General features: G+C 40.3%; 1 protein-coding gene across 3 annotated transcripts in view; it reads right to left on the minus strand.

Annotated features, from left to right (window-relative positions):
• Positions 1–3,940: 3,940 nt before the first annotated feature.
• SIM1 (SIM bHLH transcription factor 1) overlaps positions 3,941–21,412 on the minus strand; it is a 124,187-nt gene continuing 106,715 nt past the window's right edge. For all 3 annotated transcript variants that reach the window (XM_056566187.1, XM_056566189.1, XM_056566188.1), the window contains 2 exons: positions 12,638–13,043; positions 3,941–9,333 (listed from right to left, as the gene is read on the minus strand). In XM_056566187.1, coding sequence (XP_056422162.1) covers positions 8,609–9,333; positions 12,638–13,043 — 1,131 coding nt within the window. In that variant the 3' untranslated portion in view covers positions 3,941–8,608. The remainder of the gene's footprint in view (positions 9,334–12,637; positions 13,044–21,412) is intronic.

Genomic DNA, 21,412 nt, shown 5'->3' on the forward strand with positions numbered 1-21,412 from the left:
CTGTGCCAGATTGCCGTGCTGTGGAACTGCAAGCTGCACAGGATTCCCGTGCCAGCTTGCTTAAGGCACTGTACCCTTTCTAACCCTCTGTTACCCCTTCTCAACCCTGTCCAAACTCCCCATCACCCATGTCCACCCTCCTGTCATCCATGTCCACCTTGTCCACCTCCCTGTCCATCCCTGTCACCCATGTCCACCCTCCTGTCATCCATGTCCACCCCGCCTGTCACCCATGACCACCTTCCTGTAATCCATGTCCGCCTTGTCCACCCCCTCGTCACCCATGTCCACCCTACTGTCATACATGTCCACCTTGTCCACCTCCCTGTCCATTCCTGTCACCCATGTCCACCCTCCTGTCATCCATGTCCGCCCTGTCCACCCTCCTGTCATCCATGTCAGCCTTGTCCACCCCCTGTCCATCCCTGTCACCCATGTCTACCCCCCTGCCACCCATGTCCACCCTCCTGTCATCCATGTCCGCCTTGTCCACCCCCCTGTCCATCCCTGTCACCCATGTCTACCCCCCTGTCACCCATGTTCACCCGCCTCTCACCCATGTCCGCCTTGTCCACCCCCTGTCCATCCCTGTCACCCATGTCCACCCTCCTGTCACCCATGTTCACCCCCCTCTCACCCATGTCCGCCTTGTCCACCCCCTGTCCATCCCGATCATCCTTGTCCACCCCCCGTCACTTATGTCCACCCTCCTGTCATCCATGTCAACCTCCCTGTCCATCCCTGTCACCTATGTCCATCCTCCTGTCACCCACGTTCACCCCCCTTCACCCATTTCCACCTTGTACACCCCCTGTCCATCCCTGTCACCCATGTCCACTCTCCCCCCGTCACCCATGTCCATCCTGTCATCCATGTCCCCCCCCCATCCAACCCTCTGTCACCCCTGTCCATCTCTGTCACCCATGTACACCCTTAATTGTCCACCCCTCTGACCTCATCCTTGTCCCCCATGTCCACCCCCTATCCCTTTGTCACCCCTGTCCACCCCTCTGTTACCTCCTTGTCACCCCCTATGCCCCCGTCACCCATGTTCACTCTTCTACATCCATCGGTCACCCATGTACACTCCCCTACACCCCTCTGTCACGCATGCACACTTCTCTGCACCCCTCTGTCACCCATGTACACCCCTCTCTCACCCATGTACACTCCTCTACATCCCTCTGTCACCCATGTACACTCCTCTACACCCCTCTGTCACCCATGTACCCATGTACACTCCTCTACACCCTTCTGTCACCCATGTACACCCCTCTGCCACCCATGTACACCCCTCTGTCACACATGTACACTCCTCTACACCCCTCTGTCACCTATGTACACCCATCTATCATCCATGTACACTCCTCTACACCCCTCTGCCACCCATGTACACTTTTCTACACCCCTGTCACCCATTTACACCCCTCTATCACCCATATACACTCCTCTACACCCCTCTGTCACCCATGTACACCCCTTTCACCCATGTACACTCCTCTACATACCTCTGTCGCCCATGTGCACCCATCTATCACCCATGTACAATGCTCTGCACCCCTCTGTCACCCATGTACACCCCTCTGTCACCCATGTACACTCCTCTACACCCCTCTGTCACCCATGTACACCTATCACCCCTGTATACTCCTCTACACCCCTCTGTCACCCATGTACACTCCTCTACACCCCTCTGTCACCCATGTACCCATGTACACTCCTCTACACCCTTCTGTCACCCATGTACACCCCTCTGCCACCCATGTACACCCCTCTGTCACACATGTACACTCCTCTACACCCCTCTGTCACTTATGTACACTCCTCTACACCCCTCTGTCACCCATATACACTCCTCTACACTCCTCTGTAACCCATGTACACTCCTCTACACCCCTCTGTCACCCATGTACATTGCTCTGCACCCCTCTGTCACCCATGTACACTCCTCTACACCCCTCTGTCACCCATGTACACCTATCTATCACCCATGTACACTCCTCTACACCCCTCTACCACCCATGTACATTTTTCTACACCCCTGTCACCCATGTGCACTCCTCTACACCACTCTGTCACCCATGTACACCCCTCTGTCACCCATATACACTCCTCTACACCCCTCTGTCACCTATGTACACCCATCTATCATCCATGTACACTCCTCTACACCCCTCTGCCACCCATGTACACTTTTCTACACCCCTGTCACCCATTTACACCCCTCTATCACCCATATACACTCCTCTACACCCCTCTGTCACCCATGTACACCCCTTTCACCCATGTACACTCCTCTACATACCTCTGTCGCCCATGTGTACCCATCTATCACCCATGTACAATGCTCTGCACCCCTCTGTCACCCATGTACACCCCTCTGTCACCCATGTACACTCCTCTACACCCCTCTGTCACCCATGTACACCTATCACCCCTGTACACACCTCTACACCCCTCTGTCACCCATGCACACCCATCTATCACTTATGTTCACTCCTCTACACCCCTCTGCCACCCATGTACACTTTTCTACACCCCTGTCACCCATGTGCACTCCTCTACACCCCTCTGTCACCCATGTACATCCATCTATCACCCATGTACCCTCCTCTACACCCCTCTGCCACCCATGTACACTTCTCTACACCCCTGTCACCCATGTACACTCTTCTACACCCCTCTTTCACCCATGTAAAAAAAAAAAGTGCAGAGCCTAATAGCTTTGTTTTGCAGGTTTAACAGTGAAGAATTGTGGCTGGAAGAAATCTTCATGATGGTCAGGCCAGACGGAGAAGAGAAGGGAACGACACTGATTAGAGAAGACGTCATCTGTGAGTTACTGTCTAAAGCAGCACTGTAATCTACATACCCACAGATAAATATATATTGTGCATTGTTGTTTTCCCTTTTTTTTCGGTAGGGGTGCCCCGCAAAAAAAAATTTCCGATGGGTGCCCCGAGCTGAAAAAGGTTGGGAAACAATGCTCGAGGGTGACAGCTGGGCAATGGAGAGTGGTAGGTCACCACATACACCATGCTCAGAAAAAGGGTCTATGCAGGAAATTCTTTCAAAAACTTCTTCCCGTCTGTCTCCAGGTTGGGTGTGGTTATGCAGCCCAGTTCCATTGAAGTGAATGGAGCCAAGTTATAATACCACACACAACTGGGGGGTCATGTGTCTCCCTCCTGCTACCCGCCAAAAAAGAGCGCAGCAGCAAGAGGAAAGGAGAAAAAAAATTCCGTGGACAATACAAGGGAAGAAAGGTAATTTGTAGGACCAGTGAGGGCTGCATTTTTACAGTCCTATAATTCTGTCTTTTTTTGGGGGGAGGGGGTTACTTTTTATACTACTGTGTGTATCTGTGTGTGTAACAAAAGGTTGTCTGGGCATCCTAGTGATAATGGTCCCTGTATTGTTGTTTTTAAATAATAACAGTATGATGGTTTTAGTTACTGCATTAGTAATTTATCGTACTGGTGTGAAGGAATTATATTTTATTATGTTTCTAAACCTAACCCGTGAGAAAATCCTGCGTGCGCCCGTGGTGAGTGGTGATGTATACAATGAATGCATTTCCATTCTCTTAAATTCACAGGCTGGGGAGAGGCACAATATTCTGCCTTGTCCAGGTGCTTCAAACCCTTGCCTTGCAGCGGCCCTAAATGGGGCCACTGGCAGTATACAGCAGTGTATATTGGCATATCTTTTTGACAGGATGCCGACATATACTGAGCCAACAGCCAAGAGTCAATAATAGGCCTCAGAAATCTCAACCTCTTGTATGAGCCTGCGCAACTGATATATGTGAAGCCTAAACAGTACAGATATTTTCCTATATATAATTCAGGTACAAAATTAGTATAAATAATTAATCAGAGACAGAAATCAACACAATATAAGTATTTTTAACTATATTTTAAACCAAAAAAATCTTCACATAATAAATACATTTTATGCACAATTAACTTGAAATTGACCTCAGAAAGCTATTTACAATATAAATAATTATAAATGGGAACACTTTGCAAGATATGTTGACAGTTTGTCATGTTTCCTACATGAAATTTCAAAAGGATACTTCAAGTTACAGATAATATTATACAATATCACTAGAAATATACATTGCAAGGCATGTCAGATCAGACATTTGAGGCTGAGCATCTGACCTCATAAATATTTCAACGTTATATCAGGGCACCAGTCATAAAAGCAAATATAACTGGCCTTCATCTTCTAATGTCAGACACCATTCTATTCACAACATAAACACACCTTTGATTTTAAAGTGCAGTCAACTGCTAAATCTTGTCACTGTTTCTGGGAAAATGTGATACAGTTTTTAACTGTAATAAAAAATGTATTCAAATGTTTTTTTCTCCAAAAACAAATATGCATATGTGATATGATGTTAACAACAATGGAAATGACACAATGTAACTTACAAGAAAACACATTTCTGTTTGAAGGTGCATCATAAAATACTGTTATAAAATAAAATGATGCTCTTCGATAGTTTTATCAGACAAGATATTACCGGCATTTTTATATTTTAGTATTATAAGATTACCCTAGGCTTTAAGTATTGTAGGTAGTAATTGTATACCCAGGCAAGTTGAGGTTGATGTAAATAACTAAGCCTGGGCAAGCACTGGAAGCTCTCCATATATGAATTACAGAGCAGAATAAATATGCAAACCATAAAATGTGCTAAAAATATTAATTGAAAAAGTACATATATATTGAATACATAAAGAAATGTATCTTAGGAAACTTTAACTTGTTTGTAATGTCAGTTACATGTGATTGTTAGTCCAATTGGCTTTCTTTTTTTTTACAATGCCCAAACATCTGACAAAAATACTAAAATGCATTCCGCTGGACAAAAATCATATATCTGATGTAAAAAATGTATTAATTCTTTTCATGACTATGGGTACGTTCACTCGTGCTGATTTTCGCAGAGTATTTATCTGCGGATCCGCTCGTGAAGGCCCCGCTCTATGCTGGCTTTACATGTGCCTGCTGGTAGCGGCAATACACTGCTACCAGCAGACACAGTGCAGCGATGTGCGCGGCGCACTCGCACATCGCGGCCACTCTCCCTGCTCTGAGCTTGGAAGAGAGCTCCTGCGATGTGCGAGTATACTGCGACTCGCACATCGCAGTGTGTCTGCTCGAAGTGGCGTATTGCCACTACGAGCAGGCACATGTAAAGCCAGCATAGAGCGGGCCTTCACCAGCGGATCTGCAGCGTAAAATATGCTGTAAATCCGCGCGTGTGAACGTACCCTAAAGCGTGATGTGTCCTATCCACATTTATCCTACATTGCTGGAAGGAACAATTTGTTTTCTTCAACACCTACATTTTCAATGAACCAAGTGCTACTCTTAAAACAAACCATTAGTGTGTTTCTTCTTATATAAAATGAATACATAACTCATTACAATTTTTTTGTAAATAAAGTAACTTTAGAGTAATTTAAAAAAAAGTTTATAGTGTGTTGGAAACAATCCACCGGTCTAAGTTAAAGAGGTATTCTGGGCAAAAACATCTTATCCCCTATCCGACCCCATCTCGGAAGCCCGGCGGTTTCCAAAACTGCAGATGCAGCTATGCATAGAATGGAGGCTGCTGCAGGGAGATCGCGGGGGGTCCCAGCGTCAGGCCCCCCGCGATCAGACATCTTATCCCCTATCCTTTGGATAGCGGATAAGATGTTTTTGCCTGGAATACCCCTTTAACTGTCCTTTACTGTTTTCTTTACACTCTTATACGCTGGCAATGTCTAGTTTATGACAGTTGATATAACTATCCCTGTCATTTGGAAAAACATTTGACATGTCACAGAAACATGGAAAAAGTTTTGATCGGTCAGGGTCCCAGTGCTGAGACCTCCACAATCATTAGGACCAGCAGGGACAAACACACCGCCATGCATTTTACTTTCCTGCTCAATGCATTCTCAAACCAGTTGCACTAGACAGGCTCCATTATAAGTCACGGATCCTGTCTAGTAAAAATGGATGGAGATCAAAGTGAGACAGGAAGTGAAGCACACAACCCTGCACTTCTCTCTGCTTGTTCTAATGATTGGTTGTCATCTGAATGTTTAAGCCAGAATGATCAAAACCTTGATCTTTAGTGACATGTCACAGTTTTTTAAATTTTTTTTTTTTTTTTTTTTTTGTCAAATGACATTTCAACATAAAATAAAAATTTTCATAATTCATAACTACTTTTTATCAGGCTAATATTTAATTTATTTTTCCCATAAAAGGGTTTTCCAATTACAAAAATAAAATTCTGGGAAATATTGGGAAATAAAAAGAAATCTATATTTACAGCCTCTGTTGCTCCTCGTACAGGATAACCACTGATAAGACATCCCCAGTGGAAGATTCCTAGTGACACCATTGTATACTTTGCAAGGGACAATGTGGCTGGCCGATCATTGGCCTCAGTGGTCATGTGCATTTTCTTTTACAAGTGACCACTAATAACAATGATTGGCTACAGCAGTCCTGTGCATAGTGTAGGGCACATGTGCAGAGAAGAGTGGAATTTTTGTTTGTAATCAGCAAACCCAATTTTGATCCAATTTAAAAACTGTCATTGGTTTTTGGTATTCAGTCATTTATTCGACCATGGTCCAAAAACACTGCTTTTTCTAACTATTGTAGCTCCATCAACAGATACTTCCACATTTTATCTTTAAGAATATATACAAAATAATAAAAACGAACCTAAACAAATGTGAACCTTGAATAAAAGGTATAATAGTTAGGCTGGCTAGTCTGTAAAATAACTGCAAGTGCTGGGAAATTCATTATTGGGTATCCAGTGACAAGGGATGATAAATATAGCTGGTGGACCCCCATATATTGACTTACATTATGTTCACATTAAGAGTTGCAAATAACAGCCTAGCAAATTTTGCCAGATTTTTTGTTTACATGTTGAAATAGAAACTGATACGGCAAATGTTCAGATCATGTAGCGAACTTTACTTCCACCCCTAGTTAAAAAGAGAGTCCTTAAACTAAAGCTATTTTCACAGACTTGTGATATTACAAGTATGACTGTCAGGTCAATGAATTTGTATTTTGTAAAATGTGAAATGATATATAAATTACTACAAAATGTATTCTGAGCAAGAAGAAATTCAGCCTACAAATTGAAACCAACCATAAGTACCATTGTAGTGAAATTGAAGAAAACAAATGTTTAGAATACTCAAGATGCCAAATATCATTCCAGTACATGGTATACCAATCTAAAATGTAGTAATTGTTGTGTATGAAGTATATTTACCAATAAGGAAGCTTTTTAAAGATATAGTTCTGTTTTGACCAGGTTATTTTTAATTTGTGTTAAAACTTTTATTGCAATATATAAGTTCCACATCTCCAACTGTGTGATATTTGTATTTGGCTGAATATGCCTGTTTAGAAAAATTTCTGTAAGCAAAACAATCACGTTTGTTGAATTCTTACTTCTTGCAGTGATAAATTTAGCTCTAAGTGATAAATTATGTAGGAGACAAAAAAATATATATAATTTTGTCTGGTGATGAAAGGCTTTTTTCAGGCTTTCTGAAAAACAATTTATACTCACCTGCCTGGATTCCTCACCACTCACAACCTGACAGTCCCCAGTCCTTCAGCATGTCCTGACATTCTGCATGTTGAAGAGGACAACAAAGTACTGAGTGGTGGGGAATACCAATGGTCAGTGGCAAGGGATCAGCCAACAATTTTTTTTTTTTTTTTTTTTTTTTTTTTTTTAAATCAGCCTTGGATAAAAAATAAATAGCACCAGCCAATCCCTTTAAAATCGGTAAAATCAAGGATATGTTAAAATAAGTTGAAAAAACAACATTTGTTTGTTGTGTTTATATATAATACGATTTGTAGTTATTGATTTTGGGTGCAAACGCTAGTGCAGTGACACAGTTACTATAATATGATAAAAGGCATGTGGAAACAAGTAATACAGTTATCTAACATAGTTTACATAGAATATCTGAAAAGTACTCTTCAAGTCATTAAAAGACAGAAAATGTAATAGAGATTAAGCAATTGTATTATTGTGCGGAAAAGTAACTACTTCTCTTTTTTTAATAATAGACATACAAAGAAATGTGCATCTGTGCCTGTGTATACATAAAGTTAAACATTCAACTGCTTCAAGTCCTATATGCATAGTTTTAGGGGTTTTTTTTCTCTTGTTTTATTTTTTTTTTCCTTTTACTTTTTGTTTATTTATGTTGTTTTTGGAAAATGTCTTTATTTACATGCAAGGGTAACTAGTAAAAAGGTGTAGCCTGTAACACTGAAATTGCTGTTTTGTTTGTTTTTTTGTTTTTGCAAGACTGCACAGGTGGTTACTATAGACATATGATAACATAAAGTAAAAGTTCTCTAAGCTTAATTATTTCAGCCAAAATGTCATACTAAATTTTATAAATACAAAATCCAAGCTTAGTCTCCCCTGCTGTTACATTCAGTGCACTGTAAGTCATTGGATGCTGGTATTAATGACGACATGAAAATTTTTTGTTTTCTCTGTTAAGAGTACAAAGTGTAAGACACGTCATATAAAACATCAACTCCCATTTGTAATTATTACCGAAGTACCCTTGTGCACTTGGGCAGGGTCCTGTTGCATTCGTAAATGAGAAGTCACATCAAAATGGGATCCACTGCAACCCAGTGAATAGTTTCTAATAGATTCAGTGTCATAAAGGTGCTCAAGAGCATATCCAGTAAATGTGTAAGCATGTTTATCAAAATACGGACGGTGAGCATTGTAGTAATTTGGGGAGGTGGAATGCTCCACTGTTTGTTGCGGGGACACATTTGTATGCAAGTAGTCTTTTGTTATGGTTACTCCAGCTTTTGAAATTCTCTCAGAATTTGGACTGCTCATCCTGGAGAGAGTTGTAGGACTGTTTTCATATTCAGTGTCTCTTGGACTCAACATTTTTCCATCCCTTTGTTGTAGATGGTCACAGGGAGAAGTATTAGAGACAGAGGGGCCACGGCACACAACTCCGGTTAACTGGGATTGTTGGTAATTGACAAAACAAATTGAATTTCTTTTTGCTGCTCCATTCATGGGAGTTAGCTGATCTGGACTAGACTTACGTAGCTGTAACCTATTTTCCTCCTCTTTTATCATTTGTTGAGTTGCACGGATAAGTGTTTCGATTTTACTTGGTTCATGATGACTATTTTGATATTGCTCGGTGCGATAGCGGTCTCCTGATTCACTTGCAGAACCAGGGTCAGGAGAACTGACAACACTGTCTTCATCCCAATGATTTCTCCCTTGATAAGGAGGAAAACAACAGTAAGCTTTGTCACAGTTTAGGATGCCTTTAAAACTCTTTTTTTAAATCAAAATAAAATAGAAAATGTAGAAAAGGAAAACATCTTGTTAAACTAAGTTGTCCCAGAGTATCTGATTGCCATGGGTCCAGCTTCAGAAACAAACAAGAAGGAATTTTTACGAAAGCATTATTTTATATTCCATTCTTAAAGGGGTACTCGGCCCCTAGACATCTTATCCCCTATCCAAGGATAGAGGATAAGATGTCTGATCGCAGTGGTCCCACTGCTGGGACCCACGCAATCTCTCCTGCAGCCCCCTGAGTCATCAGCTCTCCAGAGCTAAGTTTGCTCTGTGGCTGATGATAGGGGCTGGCAGTTCGTGACATCATGGCTCCACCCCCTCATGATGTCACGCCCTGCCCCGCCCCCTTAATGCAAGTCTATGGGAGGGGGCATGGTAACAGTCACACCCCTCCTATAGACTTGCATTAAGGGGGCAGGGCGTAATGTCATGAGGGGGCGTAGCTCTGGAGAGCTGATGACTCGGGGGGCTGCAGGAGAGATCATGGGGGTACCAGCAGCGGGACCACTGCAATCAGACATCTTATCCCCTATCCTTGGATAGGGGATAAGATGTCTAGGGGTGGAGTACCCCTTAAAGGGAAAATGCATTGGAGTAAAAGGCAAGAATTATATTAAGAAGAGCCCATCTTTTATCCGTTAATAATTGTGTAACATTAGTGGTTGTGTGTCACAAATAGAAATCTATACCAGCTAAAAACTGTCATGAATGGCACAAAAGTGAAAAGAAATTGCAATGTTTACAAAAATTGAGGCCATGCAAAGATGTGCAACTTCTGTATACTAAAACTGTCATTAATTGTTTAAAAATTTACACACACAGTGATTATCTAATTTCAACATTGGACACATAGTCATTCAGTTTACTAGCACGGGTCACTACAGGGGAAATTAAAGGAATTATCCAGAAATAGAAAAACAGAGCTAATATCTTTCAAAAAACGCTCCCCCTCTGTCTTTAGGTTGGGTGTGGTATAACAACTTGGCTCCATTTACTTCAATGGAACTGAGCTGCAGAACCACACCCTACCTCAAGACAGATGTGGAGCAGGTTTTGAAAGAAATAGGCTCTGTTAATCTATTCCTGGATAACCCCTTTAAGTGAATTCAAGTGAATGATGTAATACAGAAGTAATACCTAATATGTAATACATAAGTAGAAAAGCTGGATCAGGCTTGAATTTCGCTTTGTTAGTGCCTTTTCGTTCTAAATTATAGAGGGAATTCATACATGGTGTACCCTTTATGAGGTCCATCTGTCCTTATAGGGCATAAGGAAATTTCTTGTATTAGTAAGCAAACCAATCTATTTAGAAACAGATCTCAAGGTCATCAAAATAGAATATCTGTTGAGGAAATATACAGTAGATGAAATATGTATTAAACACATCCCTATTTTTCTCACCAAATATATTTCCAAAGATGCTATTGACATAAAATTTTTGCCAGATGTTGGTAACAACCCAAGAAATCCATACATACAAAAAAAAAAAAAAACAGAAATGTATGGAGAAACTAGTGACATGCATTTCTCCGATGTGTTTTTAGCCCATCCTTTCACACAGTCTTCAAATCTTGAAGGTTTCATGGGCCTCTTCTATTAATCATGATCTTCAGTTCTTTCCATAGATATTTCTTGGCTGTGTGATTGGGATCGTTGTCTTGCTGAAATATCCACCCTTGCTTCATCTTCATCATAATTTTTTATCAAGAATGTCTCCTTCAATTGTGTAAAGATTGCCAGTACCAAATGCTGAAAAGCAGCACCACACCATGATGTTTCCACCTCCAAACTTCACTGTTGGTATGGGTGATGTGTTTTTAGGGTCATGTTAAATGCAATTTCTCCTTTAAACATAGTGATTTATTGCATCCAAACAGTCAAATTTAGCTTGCCTCTGCCCACACTATAGTCTCCCAGTATTTGACTGGATTTAAATTTGCAAACTTTAAACGAGCTTTAACAGGATTTTTATTCAGTTCATTCAGCAATTGACTCATCTGACAATTCTTTCCACTCCTCTGTCAGAAATCTTGCAAAGAACACCTTGTCTTCCCACTTCTGTATTATGACCCTAGCAATGCTCACTGGAACATTCAGAAGCTTAGAAATCCACCTGTAACCAACATCATCATTTTGCAACAATTAGGTTGTGAAGATTTTGATACAGCTCTTTGCTTTTACCCATCATAAGATGTGTATTGTGTGGCACCTTGACAATGAACTCTTTTTGTATGCAATCAGTTTGGACTGAACCAGCTCGTTTAATTTGTGTCAACAAAGGTCTGGATTTCTTTTTAATTACTTATAGATTTGAGCTGTTATCTTGGCTTTCCATGCCTTTTTACACCTCCCTATTCAATAATTTTTCCTTGTCATTATTACACATAACTTAATTTCTGAGATTATTTATTTTCTTTTCTTTGTATGTATGGGTTACTTGGTTTGTTACCAAAATCTGGTGAAAATTTTATGTCAATAGCACCTTTGAAAGTATATTTAGTGACAAAAATTGTGACAGGTTTAATACTTATTTCACCTGCTGTATTTATTATTGGTTAAAGGGGTACTCCGGCGCTAAGACATCTTATCCCCTATCCAAAGGGGATAAGATGCCTGATCGATGGGGTTCCGCCGCTGGGGCACCCCGTAACAATCAGTCCCCGGAGCATGTTCACTCCGGGTCTGATTACTGGGGATCATAGGGCCAGAGCATTGTGACATCACGGCTCCACCCCCGTGTGACATCACGCTCCGCCCCCTAAATGCAAGCCTATGGGAGGGGGCGTGACTGCTGTCACGCCCCCTCCCATAGGCTTGTATTGAGGGGGCGGAGAGTGACGAACATGCTCCGGGGACTGATTGTAACGGGGTGCTGTTTTGGATAGGGATAAGATGTCTTAGTGCCGGAGTACACCTTCAAAGAAATTTTGTTTGTTTTTCCAAAAAGAACAGTCATCATCTAGTTTACCGGTTATAACTGTTTTATCTGTAGAGGTCAAACAGCTGGGATCCCTACTGATTTTAAAGACAGGAGTCCCATGTCACTCCATTTAAATAAAGTGGTAGTTAAACATGCATGTTATGACTCCATTCAGCTTATAAATTGTATAAATCTTATTACTGCAATATTTTTAAGTAATTTTTTAGGTTAACATAATATACTATTGTGTTCCATCTGTATATTAACAATCATCCAATGCTTCTAATTTTCCTTACCATGTATTCGGTGAACAGAAGTTATGTGTGGCATGGAGTTTTCAAACCCATCTCTGCTTTCAGGAGAAGATTTAGGCACAGGTAGAGTTGATCGAGATCCCCACCAATTCTCTCTACCAGTTTGTGGGCTTCCTAGAAAATATCTACCAGCTTCGCATCTGCCACTTTCACAAGACTGACTATGATGGTGTCTTTCATCATTTAATCTTGAATGGTCAAGAGTAAATCCAAAACACAAAGAACTTCGATCAGGATACTGTCGATATGCACAGGAGACATCATGCTGCTGGGAGCTTGGCCTTTCTATCGGATCTATAAGTTGTGGTGAAGCTGTGTCTGTTAAAGGGCTGCCACCCCATTGACTGTCATGATCTGACTCTGATCTCTCCGTGTGGAATCCAGAATACTGCAAAATATTACAAATAAATAGTCATAAAAATTAAACTACTGTAAACATAAGTTATCTGTAAGATAAAACTTCAATTTGACGCAGTAAACAAAAAGTATTACATTTTAATAAATCTAACTGAAAGCAATGATATACTTGTATTAGATAATTTGGTTTTAGGTTTTGGTAAGTTTCTTTATACACACATGTTCGGTTGTGCCATTAATTAATGCAGGTTAACTGGGTTTAGACCCCCTGACTGCTTTCCTAATGATCAGGCAATGTGTTCTTAAAGTGCTCTGCCTCATCGAGAGGACTGTGGCTTATAGTTCTTCTTCCTTCTACAGGCCAATGATCTGTCTAATCTGTGCAGGAAAGCTGAATGCAATGAGTTGTGTTTAGCTTTTTGTCATGGAAAAATTGTTAGCGGCACAGCTCTCCCACTCCCTGCCCAGCAATGATCTATATGATTAGAGAAGGTCAGGAGAGGAAACTGAATATGATGTGCACAACCCTTTCAATGTTTTCTTATGATAGCATAATCAGGAAAACATTGAAATTACGCAAAGCCACGGGTCAAGTCCTGGGGAACAAAAGTGTGGGAACTCACCCAAGATTTCCACTCAAGGGCTGGTCCTGCAGGACTCTTGCTAATGGGAACAGTGCTCCTGCTGTAAAAAAAAAGTGCAGGAACTCCTTTCCCGTGCATTCCTGCAGGGCTTGAGCCCTGCTAAAAGCCATTTGATTATGCTGCCTGGGTCACCATTCATCGGTGCAGTTCCCTGCAGCCTTTCCCTGCCACACTAACTACAATTGGAGCACAAACAGATACAGGCAATATAAAATAAGACAAAAAAACACATTTCATAATGACTTAAGTGGGGATCAGGAAAATATATAAAAAGGGCTCAGATATAATTCCATAGTGGTCTAGTGTAGAATAAATGCAGAAAATCTGTATGACTGTTTATGGTTTGGATTGATGCACAGTAAGTTCTTAGTCTCTTTCATCCTTGGAAAAGACAGCTTAGTTGCCACATACACTCATAATAGCACCAGTACCTTTTAGTGTGTCTGTATAGTGTTTCAGTTGTAGTTACAGTGTCACTGAGGTAGAGGCGAGCTGCTCAGGGGCCACAGACTGGCATGCCTCCTCGCCCACCATACACCTCTCAATCCCGCCTTGAAAGATGTACAGGGCTCTGTATGTCAATCAAATAAGAGCTGAGGATGAGCGAGGAGGTGTGCTAGGAGGTAGCACTTGAGCAGCTCGGCACCACCTCTTTGACACTTGGCAAAGAACGGAAAAGGTGATTTTGTAAAGTTTGGCAGCCACCATCCAGTCCAGGAACGGTACAATTAGCTTTTATACTCTAACATCTATTCAACAGTATCTGCAACTCGTAGCAGCAAATACAGCTAATAGATTTACTTAAAATATTTCTTGTATGATATACAGAACATCATTTCTGGATTCTGTGATATGAATGAAGTTCATAATAAACTTTACAAAAACTGTTACATGTATAAATATATTTGCAGGTATGATAAAATAGGCAACAATTTTTAGCTATATGAACCATTTGGAATAATCGCAAGAAACAAAAGTTCACAGTTAATTATATAACAATGTAAGTGAAACAAAAATGTTACAGAAACTAAATATAAGTTATGGCTTATTTTTTAACTAGATTCTATCTAGTATTTTTGTATTGTAAATAGATTGGAACAGTTGATCTTTACTCGATTTTAGAAGTTGAAAAGTGAGAAATAAAGACATTTCAAGCTTTCTTTGGAAAAATAAAATTCCTTTATCGAGGATTATACAAACAGCACTTAAAGTGTTGATACTAATGTGTACCTCAAGCAAAAGGAAAATGCCACAGATGTCTTATACCCTGGCCAGATGGTGGCTATTAAATCACTTTTATCTTGTGTTTTACTGATGTAAACCTGAAAGTTAAAATATGTTTTTGCATTGAATATTATAGCATGACACAGATGGTGAATGCCTTCTTTACGGTAACATAATATAACCATAAAAATAAAAGACAAAATGTGATAGTATTTAATATGCTTGTTGTATTAGAAAATGTTTGAAAACTGAATACATATGGCTCAGTGAATATGTATGCCCAGCAATTACCCTTTTCATTTTTATATTGCATCCATATGTCAATCAAATACTAAGACTACTAATAATACATGCAAATGTAAAATGTTTTCAGTGGACTTGTGAACATAAATGTTTTTTATACAAATAACTAGAGTAATGTTAAAGGGATTGAGAATACTTAGAATATGCTCATATATGCAATTTTTATAGAAGGTGGATCCCTTATACAGGACCCTTATGAAAGTGTAAAGAAGCTATATATCCTATTTTTCATTTTGGAGCATGCACTGGGCCGACTATTAAAGGGGTTGTCCAGGGGAAAAAGTTATATATATATATCAACTGGCTCCAGAAAGTTAAACAGATTTTTAAATTACTTCTATTAAAAAATCTTAATCCTTTTAGTACTCATGAGTTGAGTTGTTCTTTTCTGTCTAAGTGCTCTCTGAGGACACCTGTCTCGGGAGCTGTTCAGAGTAGAAGCAAATCCCTATAGCAAACATTTTCTACTCTGTGCAGTTCCCAAGACATGCAGAGATGTCAGCAGAGAGCACTGTTGCCAGACAGAAAAGATCAACTCAACTTCAGCAGCTGATAATTATTGGAAGGATTAAGATTTTTTAATAGAAGCAATTTACAAATCTGTTTACATTTATGGAGCCAGTTGACATAAAAAAAAATTCTGGAATACACCTTTAACTCCTTAATAACAATGACGTAAATGTACTTATCGCACCATGACGTACATTTACACGCAGCCATGATCGCGAGCACCGGAGCGGTGCTCGTGTCATGCGTGGCAGGTCCCGGCTGCTATCAGCAGCCAGGGACCCACATGGCGGACAACCGTGATCGTGCGGATGTCCGCCATTAACCCATCAGATGCCGTGATCAATACAGATCATGGCATCTGCGGCAGTGCGGTACTTTGAATGGATGATCGGATAGCCTACAGCGCTGCAGCGGGGATCCGATCATCCAGCATGGCAGCTGGAGGTGCCCTCGCCTGGCTCTGGCTGGCTCCCAGGGTCTTCTGCTCTGGTCTGAGATCGAGCAGACCAGAGCAGAAGATCACTGATAATACTGATCAGTGCTATGTCCTATACATAGCACTGAACAGTATTAGCAATCAAGCGATTGCTATAAATAGTCCCCCATGGGAACTATTAAAGTGTAAAAATAAAAAAAAAGGGAAAAAAGTGAAAAAATTTAAAATAAAAAAGGAAAAAAATTTGAAAAATCCCCTTCCCCAATAAAAAGTAAAATGTCCGTTTTCTCATTTTACCCTTCAAAAAAGCGTAAAAAAAATTAATACACATATTTGGTATCGCCGCGTGGGTAAAAGTCTGAACTATTAAAATATATTGTTAATTATCCCCTATGGTGAACGGCGTAAACGTAAAAAAAAACTTTAAAAAGTCCAAAATTGCTGCTTTTTTGTCACAAAAAGCAAGCCCTCATATGGGTCTGTGGATGGAAATATAAAAGTGTTATGATTTTTGGAAGGCGAGGAGGAAAAAACTAAAATGCAAAAATAAAATTGGTCTGGTCCTTAAGACCAAAATGGGCCTGGTCCTTAAAGGGGTACTCCTGTGGAAAACGTTTTTTTTTTTTAAATCAACTGGTGCCAGAAAGTTAAACAGATTTGTAAATTACTTCTATTAAAAAATATTAATCCTTCCAGTACTTTTTAGGGGCTATATACTACAGAGAAATGCAAAAAAGAAATGCATTTCCTCTGATGTCATGACCACAGTGCTCTCTGCTGACCTCTGTTTTCTCCTGTTCTGGACAGTTCCTAAAATGGACAGCAGAGGTCAGCAGAGAGCACTGTGGTCAGGACATCACAGGAAATGCATTTCTTTTTTCGATTTCTTTTTAGTATACAGCCCCTAAAAAGTATGGGAAGGATTAAGATTTTTTAATAGAAGTGATTTACAAATCTGTTTAACTTCCTGCACCAGTTGATTTAAAAAAAATAAAGGTTTCCAAGGGAGTAACCCCTTTAAGGGGTTAACTACATTTTTAGTCAGATTCCAGAGCCCTAATCAATTGGCACCAACTTGATCCAGAGATCAAGTGGTACCCCCCCCTATGTGTCCATCATCTCCGTCTTCTCCCTGGGCAACCCTGTTGTGAGTATGTGCAATAAAGAACTTTGCTGAACTGAAGATTGGTGAGTTGCCGACTGCCTTCTTTCTCTACTTACATGTTCGATGGATTTGCTCCTCTGTTAGTCTGAGCACCACCAGCTTCTTACCAAATCATCCACTACAGAGCTATAGCAGCCCAGAGGATCAGAAGTAAGCCGTGCCGATTTATCTCTTGTTTCTTTAATATTTTAAATTATATTTGCCCCAAACTGGCCACTCCTGTCCCTCAAAATCTTAAATAGTCTTTTGCAATCTAGTGAGCCTTCTACCTTCATTACTATTTTCATTATTGGCTCCTTTCCACTAAACTTGGATTCTAAAAATTCTCCCATAACTTCACACACCTCCCTTTTTTCTTTTACCATGTTAGTGAAGGAATCTATTTCCTTCTATTTCTTTACTTACCTCAACTGTGCTGCTATATGGTATAATCGGAAGTCTGGAACGGCTAGTCCTCCGTTCTTCATTTCCCGACATAAATGACCTAATTTCAGTCTTGGGTTTTTCCCTTTCCAAACCAGTTCTCTTTCCGTGGCTTTGATTTCTTTGAAAATCCGTTCTCCTAACCACACCGGATTATTGGTCAACACAAACCATATCTGAGGCAGGATTGTCATCTTTAATAGGCTAATCCTATCTGCCATACTAAGTGGTAAACCTATGCAAATTATTATTATTTTTTTTTGTCTTTATCTTTCTCAAAGTGGGCCAAACATTAAATTCCGGGTATACCCGAATACTTAAACGTTTCTCCATCTCCTATTATCTTGGGTCTCCCATGGGATATTTGTTTATCTAGTGGCATTAAAGCAGTTTTGTTCCAGTTTATACTCAATCCCGATTTATTCCCAAACTCCTCTATTTCCTCTATAATCCCCTCTAACGCCTGTTGCATATTCCAGATATAAAGCAAAATATCATCTGCAAAAAGTGATATTTTGTCCTCTGTCTCCTGACATCCAAACCCCTCCGCTATCTTCATGTTTCTAATTCTTGTTGCCAATGGTTCAATATATAGGACGAAGATATGGGGGGACAGAGGACAGCCTTGTCTAGCTCACTGGTTAACTGAAATCCTTCTGACTGAATCCCATTTATTAGAACCATTGCCCTGGGGGAGACATACAGAATTCCCATCCATTTCATAAAATCCTCACCAAACCCATATCCCCTCATTACAATCCAGAGGTAGGACCACTCCAGCCTGTAAAAAGGCCTTGAAAGCATCCAATGACAGGATGGAGCGGTCCCCTCCCCCCCCCCCCCCCCCCTTCCATTTGCAGATTTCACAACAATCTTCTCACATTATCCGCCGTATTTCTTTCACTCATAAATCCACATTGACCATTCGATATTAGTAGAGGCACAACCTTCGCCAATCTCACTGCTAAGGTCTTTGCCAATATCTTCATATCGGTATTTAGCAGCGAGATTGGCCTATAAGCATTGGGCTCATGTTCATTTTTCCCAGGCTTGAGAATCAACATTATCACTGCCTCCTTTATTGAGGGGGGTAATATTCCTCTCTTTAGGATGTCTCTGAATAGTTTCACTAATCTGGGGACAGGGACAGGATATAGGTTTAACTTGATGGACTCTTGTCTTTTTTTTTTTTTTTTTTTTACCCTAATGAACTATGAGACATAGCAAGCTACAGAAGGTAATGTCCTGCACCTAACTAATGAAATACAACAGGTCAAGGTTAGGAAATCTGTATTGCAGCAGAGCTTCATTAAAATGAATTAGGCTGCCCATACACCTGCAGGTTTTGATGATTTTCTTTGATTAGCTTTTAAAGCTAAAACTAGGAGTGGTTTAAAAATCTCTCACTCTCTCTCTCTTTCTCTCTCTCTTTCTCTCTCTCTCTCTCTCTCTTTCTCTCTCTCTTTCTCTCTCTCTCTATAATTAATGTGTGTGTGTGTGTGTGTGTGTGTGTACACGTTATCTCCTTTTATGACCCAAACCTGGTTTTAGCTTCAAAAACTGCAAAAAATAAAAACTGACTAAAACCTGCATGTATAAGGGTACCTTGAGACTAAGTTGTACTACACATCCAAGGAAAGATGTGAAGCTTTTATAAATAACATAATTTTTTAATCTTTTTAACTCATTTTCAAATACAACTGAAGATAAGTCCCTGTATAAAACACAATCTTTAGTTCATGTATTTTGAAATGAAAATTTTAAATAAGCCCTATCTTTAGAACAGTCACTACTTTTTATTTAATATAAACTTAATTGCAATCAATCTTAAATGTCTTACTAATCTAGAACATATTATTTATACGGTTTCAAGTTATGCTGTTTTTATTGTGAAACGTTTTTCTGTAGCATCTTCAGTAACAATGCTTTGACTATTCTGAAATTCAGAATATTCAGAAATAGTTTGCTATTGTTACGTTATGCGCTCCGGCTGCACACGCTGGCCGTAAGAACATGGTCCCGTTACCTGCTGTGTCTGGGGGGCTGGGACTCGCATCATGGGGCATGCCGGCATTCGAGCCCAAGTCCATCACTCACCTGGTGATAATCCTGCCCCCGCCTCTGCCTCTCTACTCCAGGGTGGAGGAATTTGATAAATTCCTCCCCCCTCTTCACTTCCCTGCCGGATCTTTGTTGCCTATTGACCTCCTGCTACGTCCTGACTACGCTACTGTGCCACCTGCCTTGACCTTCTGCTATCCTGACTACGAGCTGCCTTATCTTTCCTGTGCCTTGCATCTCCTCAGCCACCTGTGTGGTTGAGCCGTGCCAGGGGTAGCGAATTGGGTGCCGCCTGCAGCAGCAAGTCCATCCCGCTTTGTGGCAGGCTCTGGTGAAAACCAGCGGCACCTTAGACTCCGCTCCCTGGTACGGTCTGAATCATCTGCCACACAGGTCCAGCGGATCCACATCCACCGGAGTTCCTGTCTTCTGAAACGTGAGTGTTACAGCTATGATACTAAGCTGTGCATATGTTTCATAAACATACAAATATCAGTAATGCATTAACAAAACATTATCATAGTTTCATAAGCCCAGATTTATCAAACTGTGTGAGAGAAAAAAATAGAGTGATTTTCTCACAACAGCCAATGACAGCTCAGCTTTCACTTTACCAGAGTTCGTTAGCTAAGCTGTGATTGGTTACTGTGGGAAAATCACTCCACTTTTTCTCTCACACAGTTTGATAAATCTGGGTCATTATGTCTATGAAATGTAAGTAAAAAAAAAATAGAAATCCTTAAGTATTAACAATCTACCAAGAGAATTTAAACTGACATTAAAGAAAAGGCTACCATGAATATCTTGAAAAATGAAATGTATGATCATCTTAGGAAAAATGATTGAAGGTGACATTTGTGGCATATCAGAATATTATTATGAAGTCACAACCTTTGAAAATGTGCCTCACATAAAACATTTTCTTGAAGTAGAGAACAGTTTATTGAAGACTTCTTTTTTGAAGAAATTGTAAGCCTTGTGTTATTATCTCTACAAATATTTTAAACAAATTAGAAACAAAATTTTATAGTACGTTTTTGGGATGACTGACCACCACACTGTCTAGAAACACCACAACACTGTCTAGAAACACATTCTGAAGAGATTCCTTTATAAGAAAATCCCTACTTGTTAATTTATTTTATTTAGTCTTTCACTGAATATGCTGAATTCCACTTCACAACAAAACACTCAGGTTTCTTCATGTTTACATGTGTGGATACCCTCAGATATTATCTGCAAAATAATAATAGCACTGACTGTGATTAGATGCTATGATAAATAGGCCATTCTTAAATGTCAAGGGGATCTCCGCTTTAGACAATAACTTTAGACATCAACTATGTCCCTGCTCTCCCTTTGGGGTCTCACTGTGTCATTTAACCATAGACACTATGAAAGCATTCAACTAGGTTCACTGGGATATTTTTTAGGTGCCACTAGAGAGGGTGGGAGTCAAACAGAGGTTTAGGTTTAGTTGTTTATGGCAATGTATTGCAACCCAAAAGCCAGATTGAGGATAAACACAATTATTTCTTGTTCTTTTACCATTGAGAACAGGACTCATCAAGAGTCATTGGCTAATGCCCTTAGATTTAAAGTGTACCTGTCACCAACAAAAACATTTGATATGA

The sequence above is a fragment of the Hyla sarda genome, chromosome 3, assembly GCF_029499605.1.
Source record: "Hyla sarda isolate aHylSar1 chromosome 3, aHylSar1.hap1, whole genome shotgun sequence".
In the NCBI taxonomy this organism is placed as follows: Eukaryota; Metazoa; Chordata; class Amphibia; order Anura; family Hylidae; genus Hyla; species Hyla sarda.